At 46.5% G+C, this 18,582-nt stretch overlaps 1 protein-coding gene and 1 long non-coding RNA gene across 3 annotated transcripts in view; one reads left to right on the top strand and one right to left on the bottom strand.

The window, feature by feature from the left end:
* Nucleotides 1-11,707, top strand: part of Clybl (citramalyl-CoA lyase) — a 221,529-nt gene extending 209,822 nt beyond the window's left edge. For both annotated transcript variants that reach the window (XM_057785890.1, XM_057785892.1), the window contains one exon: nt 11,421-11,707. In XM_057785890.1, the coding sequence (XP_057641873.1) occupies nt 11,421-11,516 (96 nt within the window). In that variant the 3' untranslated portion in view covers nt 11,517-11,707. The remainder of the gene's footprint in view (nt 1-11,420) is intronic.
* LOC130884757 (uncharacterized) overlaps nt 1-18,582 on the bottom strand; it is an 82,222-nt gene that overhangs the window by 24,099 nt on the left and 39,541 nt on the right. The gene's annotated exons all lie outside the window — the stretch shown is intronic.

The following is an 18,582-nucleotide window of genomic DNA, read 5'->3' as shown; positions in this document are numbered from 1 at the left end:
TATATCTTTTTTTTTTTTTTTTTTGGTTTTTTGAGACAGGGTTTCTCTGTGGTTTAGGAGCCTGTCCTGGAACTAGCTCTTGTAGACCAGGCTGGTCTCGAACTCACATAGATCCGCCTGCCTCTGCCTCCCAAGTGCTGGGATTAAAGGCGTGCGCCACCACCGCCCGGCTTTAAATATATCTTATAGTCAGAACTGTTTGGAAATCACTCATATCCAAGGTGGTTATAAAGCTGTGACTACCGCTCTTTAATAAAATAGTGCAAATATGCTTTTTTCTGGGTAACAGTGAACACTCGAACAAATCACAGACTGGACATGGTTTGTGTGTGTGTGTGTGTGTGTGTGCACACTCGCGCGTGCTCACGCATATGTGTGCATGCTGTGTGTGTGTAATGTCTGCCTGTGTGTGGGTATTGTGCTGCTGTGCACACTGGTGTGCACACGTATAGAGGTCAGGGGTCAGTATCTTATTCTCTACCTTAGTTTTTGAGAGGTCTTCTCTCACTGAGCCTGGAGTTTGCCCTTTTGCTAGACTAGTTGGCCAGCAGACACAGCAGACACCCACCCCCGACCCCTGTCTTCACAGCTCTATCACCCCAGCCCTGGAGATGCCACAGCTCACAGCACCCAGCTTTTACATGGGTGCTCGAGGTCTGGATTCAGTTTCTCATACTTGTACAGAAAGACCTCACCCACTGAGCCTCCTCCTGAGTCTCCTCAGCCCCCAGATAGACTCTTAAAAGGATTCATAGGTGCAGTTCAGAATTCTGCACAGACAAGCGCCTTCTGATCTTGAACAAAAACCAAGAAGGAAGGGAGAAGTGGACTGCAGGTGTTCACTCCACTCTCCCTGCTATCGGACCCCACATGGTTCTGCCCCTTTCCTCCCAGGCCTGTCCTGACCCTGTCCATCCACCCTGCCCTGCAAGGCTTTTGATTGGCACAGTTCACTCTCACCTATTCTATATGCCCAGCATAGATGGGAGAGGGTCGGAGTAAGCCTGGAGAAGCCTCGTGCCACCCAGACCTGAGTTTCTTCACTCAGATGCTACACTCCCAGCAAGGATACACAGGGTCAGGAAAGGGCTGTTTTGTTCCTTTGAACGTCTGCCCTCTTTCTCCCTCTTAGACTCTAGGTCTGTAGACATGTCGTCTGTGTGGTCTTCGCCCTTCCTCTCATCACTGCCCTTTCTCACTTCCTCCCTTTTTAAAATCTTACTTCATGCTTCACCCCTCTGTCTGCACCCCACCATCTTCGTCTCCTCTCTTTTATCTGACTACAGAAGAGAAGTCCAAGGAATTCTCTAAACTATTGGTGCTTTTAGGTTTAGTTTTCATTATGTGTGTGTGTGAGCTCAGTGCCCACGAGGGTTAGAGGTTTCAGGTACCCTGGGGCTGGAGTTACAGGTACTTGTGAACTGCCTGGTGCGGACACTGGAAGCCAGACTTGGTCCTCTGCAAGAGCACTTAAGGGGTCTTAGCTGACATACCATCTCTCCAGACCTGGCTTTTGGTGTTTTATGGTGGTATTTTGTTGTTCTTGTTTATATTAAAAGCTGGTAAATGTATTTTATTTTAGTAAAAATCTAAGTCAAGCATTTCCAGATTCTCTGTCTTTTCTACATGGAACTGTCTCACCATCCTTGAGAACCAAGAATTCTGTCTGCTGCCTCCACATCTCCCTGTAGCTTGCTAAACAGAAACGGGTGCTTAAAGCATGCTTAGGAAACACTATTGAGCCAGCTTCTTACAAATTTTCAACTGTGCTGAAAATAAATTGCTGGGGTTTTGTTTTTGTCTTTGAGATAGGGCTTTTCTGTGTATCCCCGTCTGACCGAGACCTCACTATGAAGAATAGGATGGCTTCAAACTCAAGTGATCCCCTGAGTACTGATGTGACCACCACAGTATCCACAATATTGACTTCTTGTTCTCTTCTAGAAAAATTAAGACCATTTCCCCCTCTGCAGTACTTTTTTTTTTTAAAAAAAGCATTAGTATTCTAATAATCTTAAATTATTTTTTAGTTCATGGTAGCCCATTTACACCAGATTTCAAAAAGAGAATCAACCTAGGACCTTAATATTATTGATCTTAGTCAAACATTGGGGGCGTGAAATTTACTATCTGGGATCGGCAACTGTGGCATTTACTATCTGGGGTCGGCAACTGTAGCTTATGTTTGACATGAAGTATGATTTGGTTCATCACCTGGTTACTCACTAATTAGCTGAGGATGACCCTGAACTCTGGTCCTGCTGCCTCCACCTCTAGAGTGCTGGGAGTGCAGGGTTTTACCAGCACCCGGGGCCTCTGGTCAAGCTCACTTCAGCTCCCCTGCACATTTGCTTCAACCTTTCTGACCTAGGGCCTTCCAAAGCCGCCTTCCAGAATCCTTACTTCTCTGACTTGCTAAACCTGCCAGTGAGGCCCTGGGTTGATCTTACCCAGGATGACACACACAGGGTGAGAACTGAGTAATTTCACACTTCTTCTTTACAAAACTAACTGTGAGCACTCTCCGTCCACGCATCCCCTACCCATTCCCTTCCAGATTCTTAGAATTTGGCCCGTTTTGACTGTTTGCCATTGTTCTGATTCTGGGAATCGGTGAGCATTTTCTCTACCTTTCTAAATTTTTGTAAATCTATCTGTCTTCCAGTTGATGTTCTGTCAGAGAACCAGCACCCCTGAATCTAGTTTTTTTTTTCTTTATTTTTTTAAAGATTTATTTATTTTATGCAGTGGGTGATTTGTCAGCGTCTCTGTCTGCTCACCGGAAGAGTGATTTGGGTCCCATGATACTACAGATGTAGACAGCTGTGCACTGCCATGTGGATACCGGGAATTGAACCCAGGATCTCTTAGAGCAGCCAGTGCTCTTAAGCCCTGAGCCATATCACTGACAGAGAGCCTGTAAGGCAACTGTAGGCTTTCTTTAATCTTTGTAACCTTATGGGCACGATTTAGAGATGAAGACTCAAGTCTGGTACCGTACCTGCGTTTGTGGGAGATCATGCTTGGAGATCATGCACAGAGACCAGACACCTGTGGATTCAAGTGCACATATGGCCAAACCTCTACAACAAGTGACCTTAAGGGAAACCCCAGAAAATCACAACTTTTTTCCCTGTGAGTGACAGCAGCAGGCTAAGGATTGCAACCGGAATGTGTCTACCATGGATCATGTTCTCTCTCTGTTTGGGGGTAGTCCCTAGAGGGGCTCTGTGGTGCACATGCCCAGTACCCTCGAAAGCCAGGTCTGACTAGAGCTGCATAAGGATGACACAAAAGCCTGTGTTCTGTTCCACATCAGTGGTTCTTTGCTATGGATTTTGAAAGCCATGGAGCTATAGAGAAGGGATGAAAAGGCTGGGGGGGCCCTCTCCAGGCTTTAACTTGGAAAACTGTGGGAACTGGGCTCTTAAAGCCTCTCCGAGCTTGCCTTGGTCAGAAGCTGAAGGACCTTCCCAAGGTGCTCAGCAAGTTGCCACCACCCAGGTTCTCCTGCTTTCCCAGTCAGGCATCAGCTGACCTCCGTCAGATCTGTTATACTCTTAGGACCATTTAAATGGCTTGCCTACAGAGGCTGGGTGGAAGGTCACCTGTCTGAATTACACACACACACATGCACACACACGCATGCATGCACTCACAGTAATAAGTAAGATTTAAAATTAAAACTTGAAATAATACCTTCATCACATTACGAATGAGAAATGACTTTGAAAACAGCACCAAGGAAGTTGAAGCAGAGGTTTGCCCTGGATCTGAGGCCAATGTGATAAACATAACAAGACTTTGTCTCAAATACAGAAAACATTTTGTAAAAGTATAAAAATGCCATCAACCTGGTCTGGTAACACATCCCTTCCATCCTAGCCTTTAGGAAGCAGAGGCAGGCAGATCTCTGAGTTTGAGGCCAGCCTGATCTACATGGTGAGTTCCAGGACAGCCAAGGCTACACAAAGAAACTCTGTTTCAAAAAAACAAAACAAAGAGAAAAAGGGACAATCAAAATGAACACTCTTGGAGCCAGAAGTGTCACACAGTGGGAGAACACTTAGCATGTATGGGCCTGGTTCAAATTTCTATACCAACAACAGCAAAACAAAAAGGGGAAAAACAATCTTTTTTGGTAATGGATCTTTCTAATAATATTGCCGTCCTCCAGGTTTGGCTGTGGGATTTGCTGGGGGTGTGGTTTACTTGAATGTATTGGTATGGTAGCTAATGCAGTTGCTAAGGGATTCTTCCTATTGCCTCTTCTAGTGCTAGCCAGGGGGGGCAAAAACCAGGGAGCCTGTTCCTGAGGGTCTGTTGAGCGTCCAGCCCTTAGCTTTCCAGTGGTTAGGTTCCTGATTGGGGGAGGGGAGCTCAAAGAAAGGAACAAAAGGATTACCCTCCTCCCCGTGGTCCCAGAAAGAACAGGTAGGGGTGATGCAGGCAGCTAGGACAGAGCATCTCCAGCCCCCGTCATCTGCAGGATCAGGAGTTTTGTCCCAGACAAACCCATCAGCTAGTGAGTTATCAGAATCTGGACCACTTGAATTTGAACTTTTGGCCCCTTTCCTCAGACCCTAAAGAACCTTCAGCCATTTGTATCCTACACTGTGCTCTTTCAAAGGGCTGAGGTTACAGGACTGCACCGCTGATCTGTGATTCCTGGGACCTTTCCTTTGCCTCGCCTGAGGAGTCTCTGGCGACCAGAGACATGGGGCTCCTGCACAGCAGAGGATTCTGACCCCTCACCTGCTTCTGTATGTGTAGTCTGCCATTTCCTCAAATCCCTCCACACATCCGACAACCTGACCTTCGAAACTTGACTTTTAAAAAACACCTGTTCCAAAACACAACACAGACCCACCTGCTCCTAACTAGGGTTGGTGGTGCACCCTTTAGTCTCAACGCAGAGTCAGAGTTTGAGGCTGAGGCTGGTCTACAGAATGAGTTCCACCCTGTCTCAATGGAATAAAAATAGAAACAAACTAAAACAAAAATAAAAATCCCACCTGATCCTCCAAGCTCTCTCTTGCCTGAACCACCCCCATTTTGATGGTGCCTTCTCTCTGATTTCCTTGACCCTTAAGTACCACAAAAGGGACGTACTTGATTCCCCTTGAATGGTTAAGTCATTGATACTAGTTAATCTCATCTCAACTCAACTTTACAGTTTTGAGTTCTGTCATTATGTCCTGCTGGAGGCTTAGGTATTGGTCAGCTAGCCAGTGAATGTTACCAAGCCCAGAAAATGAAACTTGCAGATAGTTTCTAACTCATCTTCTATTGTCCCATAGGTAACCCAGCCCTGGGTCCCACTGGGGAGCTGACTGCCCTGTGCCCTGGTTACTTTTTTCTTGCCCCCTCCTCTTCTCATAATTGTACTCATCCTTCATGTCTCCATTTGAGTGTACTTGCCAAAGAGCCACCATATCTTTTACCATGTTCCCTGTTGAGTGTGCTTCCCCATTGCACCTGCTTTTCTATTGGCTGTACATACCATTTGTGTTTTTTCGTTCCTATAGATGGTCATTTAATGCCTTTTCTTGCTTCATGAGGTCAGGGACACATCCACCTTATTCCCTGCTGCAGCAAACCCCCACCTAACTACATCACGCATGCTGTAGGCTCTCACTACATCAAATAGTAAAGGACGTGAGGTGAACCAGGGTCCCACACAGTTTGACAGGGAGAGAGGCAGGATTCCAGGTTCCTGAGACCAACTGGCATGGACCCAACTGCATGTGTCAGAGTGACTTATGGACCCAGCAATCATGTACAGTAACAAAGTTTGCTCAAACAACTGCAAGCCCTCCCTGTCATCCAAAATAAAGAATAAAATAAAGGCCCAGTGACAACCAGTAGGACTTAAGTTTCTTCTTATCCCATTAAACCCCTACTGTTCCTCCCCACTCTAGCTCACAAATAACTATGACAAGGTGACACACAATCTCTCTCTCTCTCTCTCTCTCTCTCTCTCTCTCTCTCTCTCTCTCTCTCCCTCTCTCTCCCTCCCCCCCTCTTTCCTTCCCTCTTTCTCTCCCTCCTTTTTTCTGTTTCCTCTCATTCATGAACTGGGTATGTAGCTTTAAGTCAGAGGACTTGCCTCCAAGTGCCTGAGGCCAGGTTCCACCTTGGTGCAGAAAAAGAGTAATAGTGTCAGTGTCTAGCAAACTGTTCTGTTAGTGCTCTAGAGGAGAAAAACATACCAAAACCTACAGGTGCTGAGTGCCAGAAACTGACCCCTTCCCATAGATGCAACTGCTCTTCCCGTCCCACCACTTCCCCAAGGAAACATCCATCGGCATTCTCCTGAAAGGCTTCAGCCAAGGAGGAGGTTCCTGTAACTTCAGGGCCACTCTGGGCTGTGGTGCTGGGGATCAAACCCAGGGCCTCTCTTATGCTAGGGTAGTGGAGGGCAGTGCTTGACTGTTGCGCTACATCCCTGGCTTAGTGCCCTTTTCTCACGGGAATGACTTCAGCGAGACACAAGATCTGCCCCCCACCCCTCCCGACACCATACAGATGACAAGAACTTTACCATGATGTCAGCCCCCTCTTCTGGACTCTAAATCGCAGACCTGTATGCAGTAAGTGCCAAGCCACTGGTCAGGGAAGTCCTTGTAGAAGGACGGATGACACCATCAGTCCCTCTAGAATGAAAGTCTGCAGGGTTTGAGCCCTAGGGCCACTGTCATGGGACGTGTGTGATGATTGCTGAGTGCACAGCCTCATAGCCATGGAGCGTGCAACCTGGTGAGGTCCATAGATCTCTGCTCCTTTCATCCTGAGGCATCGGCTGCCTCTCTGCTCCCAGGACTGGAAGCTCATAGAGGGTAGGGGTGGAGTCTCCCCCTCCTGTTCCCCAGAGCCTGGTACAGGCTGCTCTACCCACAATGGGTGGATGATCGGTGACTAATGACTGGCCTGAGAAAAGCCCATGACTGAGCACCGTGAGGACACGTTGTAAGAGGTAATGGGGTCTCAAGGGGTCTCACATTTTGTAAGCTTCTATTTACAACTTAGTCACTTCTGCAAAAGCAGAAGGACTCAAACTCAGGAGTGCACTGGAATCACGACACAATCCCTGGCCAACCTCCAGCATGTAACCCCTTAGACTGAGCCTGGAAACTGTGATTTAACACACCCCCTCCAACACATAACACAGCCACATCAGACCAGTTATTTGTGTGAGAGTCTGACTTGGCTAATCACAGAACATGCTTAGCACATTCTTCAACCCAAAGGCTTTAAAGAACACACAAGATTTGAATCAGATAAACATGTTTTGAGGCTAGAGAGATGGCTCACTGGTTGAGAGTATATACTGCTCCTGCAAAGAGCAAGCAGCTCACAACCACCTATAACCCTAGCTCGAAAGGCTCCAGAACCGTCTTCCTAGTTCCATGAGTACCTGTACTCCTGAGCACAGACCCACACACATGTGTACACACATATATGTAATTTAAAATAAATCTTAACAAACATGTTCTGTTTTCATACTATCCTAATAAGCTCCAGGATGGATTTGCACCAGGTTCTTCAGTTATAGTGTGAGAATGGATAAAAAAAAAAAAAAAAAAAAGCTTTGGGAACAGAGGTCGGGGAAGCAGGGCAACAAGGCTGGGGGCAAAGAGGAGTTGCTTGCTGGGTACAGTTTTAGTTTTGTAAGATAGATCTGGAGCTCTATAGCACAGCACTGTGGGTGTTGGTAATGTGTCGGACTGTATCAGGTTGTTTTTCTAGTGCACACTTTCAACCAGAATGAAACAGAAAAAGGTTTTCAAGTGTTTGTGCTTCTGCACATAAAGGCCAGAGGTCCCCACAGGTGTCTTCTGTTGCTCTCTACCTTAGTGCTTGAGACAGGATGTCTTGTTAATCCTGAAGTGTTGAACCATTTCGGCTAGACTGACTGGCCAGCCTTCCCCGGGGGCCCACTCGTCTCTGCCTCCCCATTGCTGGAATTGTAGGTACTTGCAGCTTTGTTGACCTATCTCCCGAGTGTTGGAGATTGCACAAGCACTTTATCTACTGAGCCTCTTTCTCAGCTTCCAAAAACTATTTTTCATGGGATGAATGATAGTATCTACTCCTAACTGCTGTTGTGGGCAGTATTTATGAAACAAAGTACACAAAACTCTACTTGTGGCTCAGGGATTAGTAACTGTTCAAAAAGTTATTGCTGTTATTATTTTGTCAGTGTGGTTCTTAAAGTATTTGGTTACAAGCACAGTCTTGTTTAAAAACATTTTAAAAGGGTTTATTTACTTTTATGTGTAAGAATGGTTTCCTCGCCAGGCGGTGGTGGCGCACACCTTTAATCCCAGCACTCGGGAGGCAGAGGCAGGCAGATCTCTGTGAGTTTGAGGCCATATCTAGTTCCAGGACAGGCTCCAAAACTACACAGAGAAACTCTGCCTTAAAAAAAAAAAAGACTGTTTGCCTCCACGGATGTGTGTGCCTGCTGTGCATGCAGTACCTGCAGAAGCCAGAAGGTGTTGAGCCCCCTGGAACTAGAGTTACAGACATTGTGAAGCACCATATGGGTGCTGGGGACCAAACTCTGTCCTCAGCAGAAGCAGTCAGTCTTCTTCACCACTGAGCCATCTCTCTAGCTCCTTAAAGGCTCTTAAAAGAAAATTGTAACCTAAATCTTCAAGATGATAGATGTTCTTCATGTTTTTTGAAATGGAATGTCAATTTTCCAAAAAAAAAAAAAAAATCAGCTAGCAAAATGGAAACTTATCCATCATCTTCAAACTGTCCCTAAAAATCCAAGTAGCTTTTTGACCAGTTACATTTTAAAACAACAACAACAAGTCCTGACCACCAGACTGTTTACGTTGTCCAGATAAACCTATGTATGTTATAAAATAATAGCAATAACAACAGGCATATTATGAATTGATGTATGAAGGCATATGGGTTTTCTTACCGACACTGAAGTCCTCAATTTGCAGTGATAAAGGAAAGAGAACAAGGGTGCTACATCTTGTTTTCCACTATAATAAAGGAAATCAAACCAGATATGCCTCCACAAAAGAAAGAAATGTTCTTTCTCTCTCCAGGTCTTGAAAAACAGCTGGAAGTATTTCTCATCTCTGGTGTGCTTCTAGAAGGCAATACAATTTCAGGAGACGTGGTCCAAAAGACATCTCTTTTGATTCAGGGCTCATCATTCTTTGTTTGTTTTATTTCATGTGCATCTATGCTAACTTTCTCTCTTCAGCCTTTTGGCTAAACCTTGGAAGGACAGATGTACCATTTTACAGGGGCCATAATCTACTTGTGGGCGGCGCTCCAAGAGGCCATTGTGTGTCCCCATTTACTCCAATGGGAAAACTAGACTATTGCCTTGTAAAACAGCATGGAACCCAAGCCCTGATCTCCGCGGAATGCTAACCTGGGGAACCTCCCAAACCAGATTCATGAAATTCATCATGGTCCTAGATGACCCAAATTAGCTCTAGGCTATATGGAATGGGCCAAAGGCCAGTTGAAGAGTATAAAAGGTGGTGGCTGGAGAGATGGCTCAGAGGAATAGAGCACTGGCTACTCTTCCAGAGGTCTTGAGTTCAATTCCCAGCAACCACATGGTGGCTCACAACCATCTGTAATAAGATCTGGTGTCCTCTTCTGTACTGCAGGATACATGAAGGAAGAAACCTATATACATAATAAATAAAATTTAAAAAAAAAAAAAAGAGTATAAATGGTAAAAGAGAATCAGAAAGTGACCCAAATACAGGATTTATGCCACACAGATGTGCCTAAGAGTCGGGTTCATTATTCTGAGGCTAAAAGGGTCAGGCATTCCTGGAAAAATTCATGTTATGTAGGCTTTCAAATCTCTCTCTATTGAAAGGTAAAATCTGAAGCTTATCACCAAAGGATTCTCTGCTATGAGTTGTTTACTTCCTTCCTACGAGGTACACTTTGTGCCTCTCTCATAACCCTCATGGCCGTTCCCAGCATGCCCGTTCCAGAAGTCCTGTGCAGGAAGGAGCAGCAAGGGCAGCGCTCGCCGACTGTTGACAAGTTGTACTTTGCCTTATGAAACGGGATGGGCTGTGCTGTATAGAAATGAACTCTCAAGGGTTAGGATGGTTCCACCTCCAGATCTCCAGAGGCGCCTGCTGTCTCTCTTCGCACATCCTTGACAACAAACGACCAGACTGGACTGGTGTGGCTCAGGGGTAGAGCCACTGACTACAAGGGTCTGAATTTCATCTCTGGCACCTCAAAGACAAATAATTTTTAAAAACTTATTGAAAAACCAGGCACAGTAGCCCATGCATTTAATCGCAGCACTTAGGAGGCAGAGAGAACTGTTCTGAGTTCAAAGCCAGCTCTGTCTACATAACAATTTCAGGCTGGGGCTACATAATGAGACCCTGTCTCAAAAACAATAACACACAAAGGACCTGAAACCAGATTTGGTAGCTCACACCTGTAATGCTATCACTCCCAAGACCAAAGCAGGAAGATTGCCGTGAATTGAAGGGTAGCCTATGTTAGAGAGAAACAACAAAACTCAAAGCCAACAGAAACACAAATACTTAAGTGATGAAGCAGGATCTGGGCGTACTGCTTTCTGTCTGGTGAATTTTCCTTCTGTTGATTCCAGTGAAGACTTGAAGTTGGGCGGCTTGGTGGTGCTGCCTGTAACCCTAACCCTTCCCAGTCATGTAACTTTGGAAGGTTCACTACTGTAGGCCCCAGTGTCCTAACTTAGAACAGGGCTCATATCACACACCACACTGAGTGGGTGTTTACAGAAGGCTTAAGAAGTAAAGAATCTGCAAGATGGGGGTGCGCAGGGGCTGGGGGGGGCAGAGGCGCCTCCCCGTGTGGTCAACAGAGAGTGACCGCTTTGTCCTTGATGCCTCTGCCCAGCAGCATGGCCTCATTTGGTTCACTGTAGTCGACCTCCCATTTTCTCGTCACCCTGGAGTAACACCTTCACTGTGTCTGGCAAGAAGGAAGCATGTATTAACCTGATAATGGACTTTTTATAAACAGTAATCACTCACCAGAGCGCATACCCTGCTGCAGAGTCCCACACAATATTTCAAAATGAAATAAGGAAATATTTAAATTTTTCTTCCACAGCTGTTTTCCGTTTGATTTTTTTTAAAAGAGTGAAATGAACAGTTTGCCATGTTTTGTGTCTGATGTGTTTCTTTTTCCTCTCTGTTAAAATGCTGAAGGATTTTTTCCCCCTTCCCTGCCTCTGTAGGAGGATAAAAAGAAATCTGTCCCCTGCAATTTGCTCTGGTTTTTCTCAAAAGTTGGGCAGGAAAGTCAGCATCACTCAGGTGGTATCTAAAATGTTCTCGCCGTACAAGAGTGCACACAAGAAAAGAAGCCTATAATTTTCGAGCATTCTTTCAGGAAGTTTGTATTCTGTTTTCCAGGGAGCCTTTACTTTCCGAGGAAGTATGATCGACATGCCATTACTGAAGCAGGCCCACAACATTGTTACGCTTGCCACATCCATCAAGGAAAAATGATCTGTTAAATGAAGCCCTCCTCAGGCGGGCTGAATGGATACAGTGGGTCGCTTAAAGACAAACCACGGTACCCAAGGGCAGCGTGCTAGCACGCCCCATCAGATGAAACCTTGTTTCATTTACAGTTCATGTTAGTCACGACTCCCGCCCTCCTCCTGTGTCTTACTGACCAGTTATTCTAACAATAAATTTTCTTCCTTTGGAATCTAAGTTCATGGCTTTTCTGTTGTCTATTAATGTGTTATAAATATGGGTTTATTGTTTCATGAGGAGGAAAGATGGGTGGGGAGAAGTTAAGTCCTCAATGAAACGGATATTCTGGTCTGTGTATACTCTCCCCATTCTTCTTTCATTAGACAATATCTCCAATATTATTCAGTTGTACAGTGGACGCCACAGATAACTTTAAGGCTAAGTTCTTAAAGAATAATATCAAAATCAAGATTTTCAGCACTCTGAGTAATCAGATAAAATGACAAAGATGACACTGAAAATGTTAGGTATCATAACGGTTTATAAAAGACAGTTTCTAAAAAAATCAACTTTCAAAACTGATTCCAAGGGGAGCCACCCCCCCCAAATGTTCTATCCATGTGGTGACCCTGAATGCTCTCATCTTGAGCGAATACTTGAGGTCAACAGTTACTGGCAATTTAAAAAAAATGAATGCAGGGAAAACAAGATCGTTCATTCTCCCCTTTATCTTCCTGCTTAACTGTTCGCCTTTGAGGCCATTTCCCCCTGTAAACGTAGGGCCAAGATAGGACTCCCTCAGCCATAAACTTGTACGTCCAGAGGACACAAAGCCACTGGCCAGTGCATATGGCCCCCTGCGAGATTTGCATCACATTAGAGATGAGGCTGTGGGTCATATGGGTGGTGTGGTTAACGGGCTTAGGAAAGCTGTTTTGAAGAGGTTAACCCAGCTTGGGGGAAGGGTAAACAAACATAACAACCAGCCATTGTTCCCTATTCAGCACGGTACCCTTCCACTGGAGGCGAAAGGGTATTGAAGCCTCAGAGGATCAACTTGTGCCTGCCAGAGGACGCCAATGAAGTTTGAAACACCAACAAGCGGAGATTTTGTTTCTCTCCCTCATTAAAACCACGAGCTTTTGTGCGGAGACTCTGGACCCCTGTTCTTTAAGAAATTAGCAGAATGGGAAGTTTAAAACTCCACACCAACCTTTTCATGACCTACTCAGCGGCGTGGCTTAGACAAACACCGCGGGGGAAGGCTGTTCTGTTTATTTAAATTTGTAAACAGAAAACAGTTGTTTTTCCACTTTCGTTTTTCTCCCCCTTCCTAGGCCCTTCTGGTGTATTCCGTTTAGGGGCCCCTGGCGTGTGCCCCATCGGGGTCTACTTTTCACCCCAATCCTTTCAGTTTCTACAGAAGGCCCTCGGATGCCATAGCATCACAGCAATGCCAGGCCAGAAACCATTGTCGCCACCACCACCATGAACCCCAGTTGCAGGGTAGGAAGGGAAAGACCACGCTCTGACTGGCATGTGGCTGAACCAGATGCAGATCTGATAGATCTGGAGAAAGATGTTCTTGAGACGTGAATATTCACAAGCAGGAACCCTGAGGGGCTAGTTCGTAAACAGAGATGAGGCCTGCCTGCTTTGGACCCTGTGTCTCCCTTATTCCATGAAGCACCTCGTTAAGAAGTCATCATGCCTCACCTGGGCCGCCTCTTGATACCCCAGAGTTTCTGGAAAGGCGGGTGGGAGTGGGAAGGAGGAGTTGTCCTCCCGGCAGATGGTGCTTCAGGACAGCGGACAGGGGCAGTGGACAGCATTTCTGGGTAAGGAGCACCCCCAAGTCCCCATGCTGCGTCTGGAATCATGAAGTCAAGTGTACACAGAGTAAGCTAGAACCACGAAGGTCCACGCTTTTCCCTTAAAACAAAGACTTAGGAAGACTGTTCACAAGCCAGCAGAGACTGGAGGGCCTTGATGTACCCCTCAACACACACACACACACACACACACACGTCAGAAACAGCACTGGTTCAGATAGCCTTGGCTGTAAAAGGATCGGAGGGTACATGTCCTGGCCTCCACTAACCAATGCCTCAGCCCCCAAGCCCATACCGGTTGGACCTCCACAAGCAAGGGCCTCCCTCTGAGGAAGCCCCACCTGTATATGGTAGAAGCCATGGAGTCCTCAAGGAAAGCAACCTTTCAAAGTGATACTGAGAGCTGGGCCTCGTGAGTCCTCCCAGCCCACAGCAACAGGGCCATGGACTCCTGGATCTCTACTGTGTTGGATTATCTCTGAGTCCTTCTCACCAACGTCCTTGTTCATACAAAAGCACCCCATTTGGTTCTGGTTTTGATTTTGAAGCAGAATCTTGATATGTATCCTGGACTAGCATCAAACTCACAGGAGTCCCCCTGCATCATCCTCCTAAGTACTGAGATTACAACCGTGCACCACCGTACCCAGCTCAAAACCACCTTCTCAGCCTTCTCAGACGTGAGGTTGATCATCTTCGTAACCAAGAGATCCCATCTGTGGTAGGATCACAAGACTGGGGCCCACGGGAGATAAAGATGTGGGCCAATTGCCGATTCTCTGAGCAGATACCCTAACAAGGACCCTAGAAAACAGGTCAGTGTCTACCGGAGTCCCACGGAACCTCATTCCCTGAGAGATAGAGTCCTAAGACACAGAGAAGCTGGGAGGCAGGTTCCCCACTTGTGCCACCCACATCCCTGGTACCCCGGAGTAGGTGACAGAGCAGGGCTTACAGAAATGCAGCCAAGGCTGAGGGAGCTCTCAGAACCCTGGGAGATGAAGTGTGTGCCTGCAAGGGCACACGGGAAGGGGACTTGGCTGCTCATCAGATTAATTAAAAAGAAGCATACCTGTTTATATTTTTCTGTCGCTCATGACAGCCATTTTGGCCTATTGCCCCCCCCCTTGTTATTAATTCTAGGGGGCTAAATTATGGATAACACTATTAAAACATTATCAGAACTAATGAGAAACAATTACTTAGAAAATGAGCCAGGACAAGATTGAGCTGAGAACATCAGCAGTTGATCGCCGCAGATTAGTTTAATAAATCATCAGGTGCGAAGCAAGACTGACTGGATCGACGCAAAGCCTCGTCACGGGAAAATGAAATTGCGATTTTTTTGCATAATTTTTTCATTAATCTCAATAGGACCCGTGTGGTGTAGATTGCTTTATTCCTTTAATACCTTGCCCGGGGGAGGGGGGTACCCAATAATGTCTTCATTGTTTTACTGAGGTCTTAATGACAATCTGTGACAAACTCATTTTAATGTATAGAGGATTGTATCTGTACAGTCATGTTTTATTTAAAGGGTGAGAAGAATTCCCGCCGGATGAGGCCCCGGGCTGGGACACAAGTTAGGGAGTTTCTTGAGCCTTGCCTTCAGTTGTCCACCGGGCCGGCCATGCCGGCTCGCACTGCTCTAGAGACAAGCCGGGAATAGCCCGGGAAATAGCGTCCGGGGGGGGGGGGGGGGGGAATGAAGACTTCACCGCGTATAGTTTGAATATGAAAGTCTCTTGATTGCCTGGCATATTTTGCTGGGTCAATAGAACCAACCATGCGGTGTTCCGCTCTCTAAAATAGAAGTCATTATCGCCTGGAACACCTTTGCTTTGAATAGTTTTGTGGGAGTTAGGGAAACTGACTTTCTTTAGAGACTGTGGAATTTTCTAAGTTGCCACAGGGAGAGGAAAGAATACCGGCTCTCCACCCCCTCCCTTCTTTTCTTTTTTCTTTTTCAGGACATTCTGCTTTTAGAGCTTACATTTATTTTGCAATCTGAATCCTCTGGGTTTTTATTTTTATTTTTACCCTCTAGTGTTAGAAAAGCAATTGAAGGAACAAAACCGGTCATAAGATTTTTTTTTCCACGGGAACTTGTGAATATTAATACTGGCGGAGGTCACAGGACGGGTCTGTAAAAGCAGGATTTGGAAACAACGACCTATCTCCCGGGGGCGCCCCCTGCAAGGCCTTCACTTTGCAATTTAGGGGAAGTAATTACCTGACCCTAACATTGAAATGCTAAAGCCTAGCTCTTCTTTTTTTCCCCCCCACTCTGTTTTAAACTGAGGCCGGGGCTAAGAAAGCTACCGAACTGGAAAGGAAATTACTTTCGGATACCCAGCTTAGTGCCTGTAAAACTTACGCAGTGGGACCCGGCAGCTTTTCGCTTTTCTGTCGTGATGACTTTTGTCGTTAGTGGAGACGGTTTGTTTAATTCCAGCAATTATTTGACGGCACAACTCCCTTAAAATCCATAAGAATTGCTAGTGACACAAAGCAAGCGCTGGAAAGACACTAAAGTCCTCCCCGGTGTTCAGTTTGTGGCGATCCACTCAATTTCATCTAAGCGGGTTATTACATTTAGGGGAACTATGTAACTGTATTCTTCATATATATATATTATATATTATTATATTTTTTTCCTTTATTTTTTTCATCGTGACTGATCGGCTGGTTTTTCCTTTCGCTGCTTCCTATGGGAAGGGTAAGGCGAGCCTGGTACCTGCGTGTCGCTGAGGAAAGGGACGTGCCCAAGTGATCAGGATACACGTGTAGGTGTTCCGTCCCGTGCCTCCCACCGCCTGCGGTCGATCAACTTGCGGGCCTAGCCCTGGGGCAGAGACCAGCAGGCTCCGGACACCATTCGGAGGCTGCTGCCCTTCCCTTGGCGGTGAATTACACGCGTGTAGCGGTACTGGGAATTGGGGGAGCAGTGGCCGTCGGGGCCAGGCCCGGGCCGCAGTGGAGGGATTCCAGTGGCCCAGTGTCCAGGACTGCAGGCCTCCCGGACCCCGCGAGCCTGTCACGCAGCCAGGCTGTAATGGTACAAGATCAAAGGCTGCCCCGTGTCCCCGCGGAGCCAGGGACAATCCCTCGCCTTTGTGCATGGTTGCTAGGAGCCGGAGAAACTAAGAGAAAGTGTCAGAAGCGTGTTAATCAGACTCGTTACAGTGTAACAATAACGTCTCTCTCGGGGCTCCTGGGCCCCTGCACACCCCGCACACAGGCCGGACACCTGCGTGGGGCCTATAGCCGGTACTGGGGACCCGTCGTCTGGGTGTGTCAACAACACCGAAGCATGCTTCTGGGCCACGCGCGAAGGCAAATTCTGGGGGAGCCTCCAGTGCCGAGCGAGTCCTCTGGCTTCTGCTGTACTGGTTCTGAGTTCTCCTTTTAAAGATGACCTGATTTGTGGGCCAGGGAACCTGAGAGGACTCAGGTCTGCTGCCTTTTCAACCATTCAGTCAAGGCGTTCAGGTTCCTAACTCGGGATCTGAATCAGGGAAAAGGGACACTCACTCCAAAGCAGACAGCTTTCTGGTTAAAATTCCCCTGGTCGCGGCAACTTTGGATTTCTTTGCACGTCTGTGAGAGAACATCGCACATTCTAATCCCCAGGGTAAGAGAGAAGCAGAACTTTGCTGAGTTAGTATATTCCCCTCAAGTTTTTAATGGGGAATCTGTCTTCAGGAACATTCAACTAAATTCATATTCCGCCAATATCTGTTGAGTTCACTGAATGCCAGACAGCTGTCCAAAAGTCACAGGGCTATCCACGGATAGATTCCCTTCAGGCTGAACTGCCTGTGTAGGCTGGGTTTGTTGGCTCGGTCTTGAGTACCAGGTTAGCTAGGGGCTACATAGTGAGACCCTGACTCAAAAATAAAATAAAAGTCTGTTGGATGTCCAGGAAAGAACACCACCCCCCAAATAGTGTTATATATTAAAACACAGTTACTATAAGAACAGAAGTTTGAATTAAGAATTTAAAATGTAGCCATGCGGTGGTGGCGCACACCTTTAATCCCAGCACCCGGGAGACAGAATCAGGCAGATCTCTGTGAGTTTGAAGCCAGATGGTTTACAGAGAGAGTTCCAGGACAGGCTCCAAAGCTACACAGAGGAACCCTGTCACAAAAAAAAAAAAAGAAAAAAAAGAAAAAACAAAAAACAAATAATTTAAAACGTTTGGAAATCAATTAACCCAAATTCTTTCTTCCTCTGCACAGTATGAAAGTCAAGCCGTGCCAGCCTGCCGTCTAAGATATGAGGTCGGCCCTTCTGTGGTGTGCACATGCTCCACAGACTTGCCTAGGGAGTCACTAGTTGCTGGCCTGGTGCCTCCTTTTCCTCCCTGACCGCACACGGGGAACTGCAGTGCTCAGCCACAACTAGAGACTGGCCGAAGTGAGGTGACTTTCATATATGTGACCTTTTACTTGAGAACCACCTGAAGGCGTAGACAGACAGAACCACGGCCCACTAAGTTAAAGACAACGTTGATGTTGATGGTCCCTTAAGTAAAGGAACTCAGAGACCTTGGTGAGCTCTCCATTGATCTCAGCCAACTCTGGGGAGTGAGGGTGGGTGCAGGGGCAGGGTGTTGAGACAGGCTCTGTTTGTGGCCCTTATGGGCCTGGAACTTGTAGATCAGGCTGGGCTTAAACTCATAGAGATCTGTCTGCTACTGCTGGGATTAAAGGTCCCAACATGCCAGTCCCTCCCCGCAAGCCAGTTCTTCTATTGTTGTAGATTCCTTATAGGTCTACAAAACACACACACACACACACACACAAAACCAGACATGTTCTCTAGTCTTGGGCATGGGAGGAACTGTACAGAAAACAAAAATTCATCACAGTAATAACAAAACCAGTAGACAAAATTCCCTCTTTTGACCAGAAAGCAAGTGGTAACTGGTGAGATGGCTCAGCAGGAAAGATCCTTGTCTCCAAGCCCAAGGATGTGAGTTTGGTACCTGAAACCTACATGGTGGAAGGAGAGAAAACTAACTTTTACAAGTTGTCCTCTGAGACCACACACACATGCCCGCGCGCGTACACACACAGGAGAAGGAAGTAGTGTTTAAAAAGAGAAGTGCAAGGGAGGCCAAGTATGTGTCATGATCGTCATACTCTCTGCTGAAGGCGGGAAGCAGAGGAAGCAAGCAGGACTTTTGGTCTCCAGGATGCCAAATAACTGATTTAGCCCAGTTTTGTTTTGTCTTTTCTCTTAAACAATGAAGG

The sequence above is a fragment of the Chionomys nivalis genome, chromosome 12 (assembly GCF_950005125.1).
Source record: "Chionomys nivalis chromosome 12, mChiNiv1.1, whole genome shotgun sequence".
Taxonomy (NCBI): Eukaryota; Metazoa; Chordata; class Mammalia; order Rodentia; family Cricetidae; genus Chionomys; species Chionomys nivalis.
Note: the sequence above shows the minus strand (reverse complement) of the source record. Positions and strands in the feature narration are given on the sequence as shown.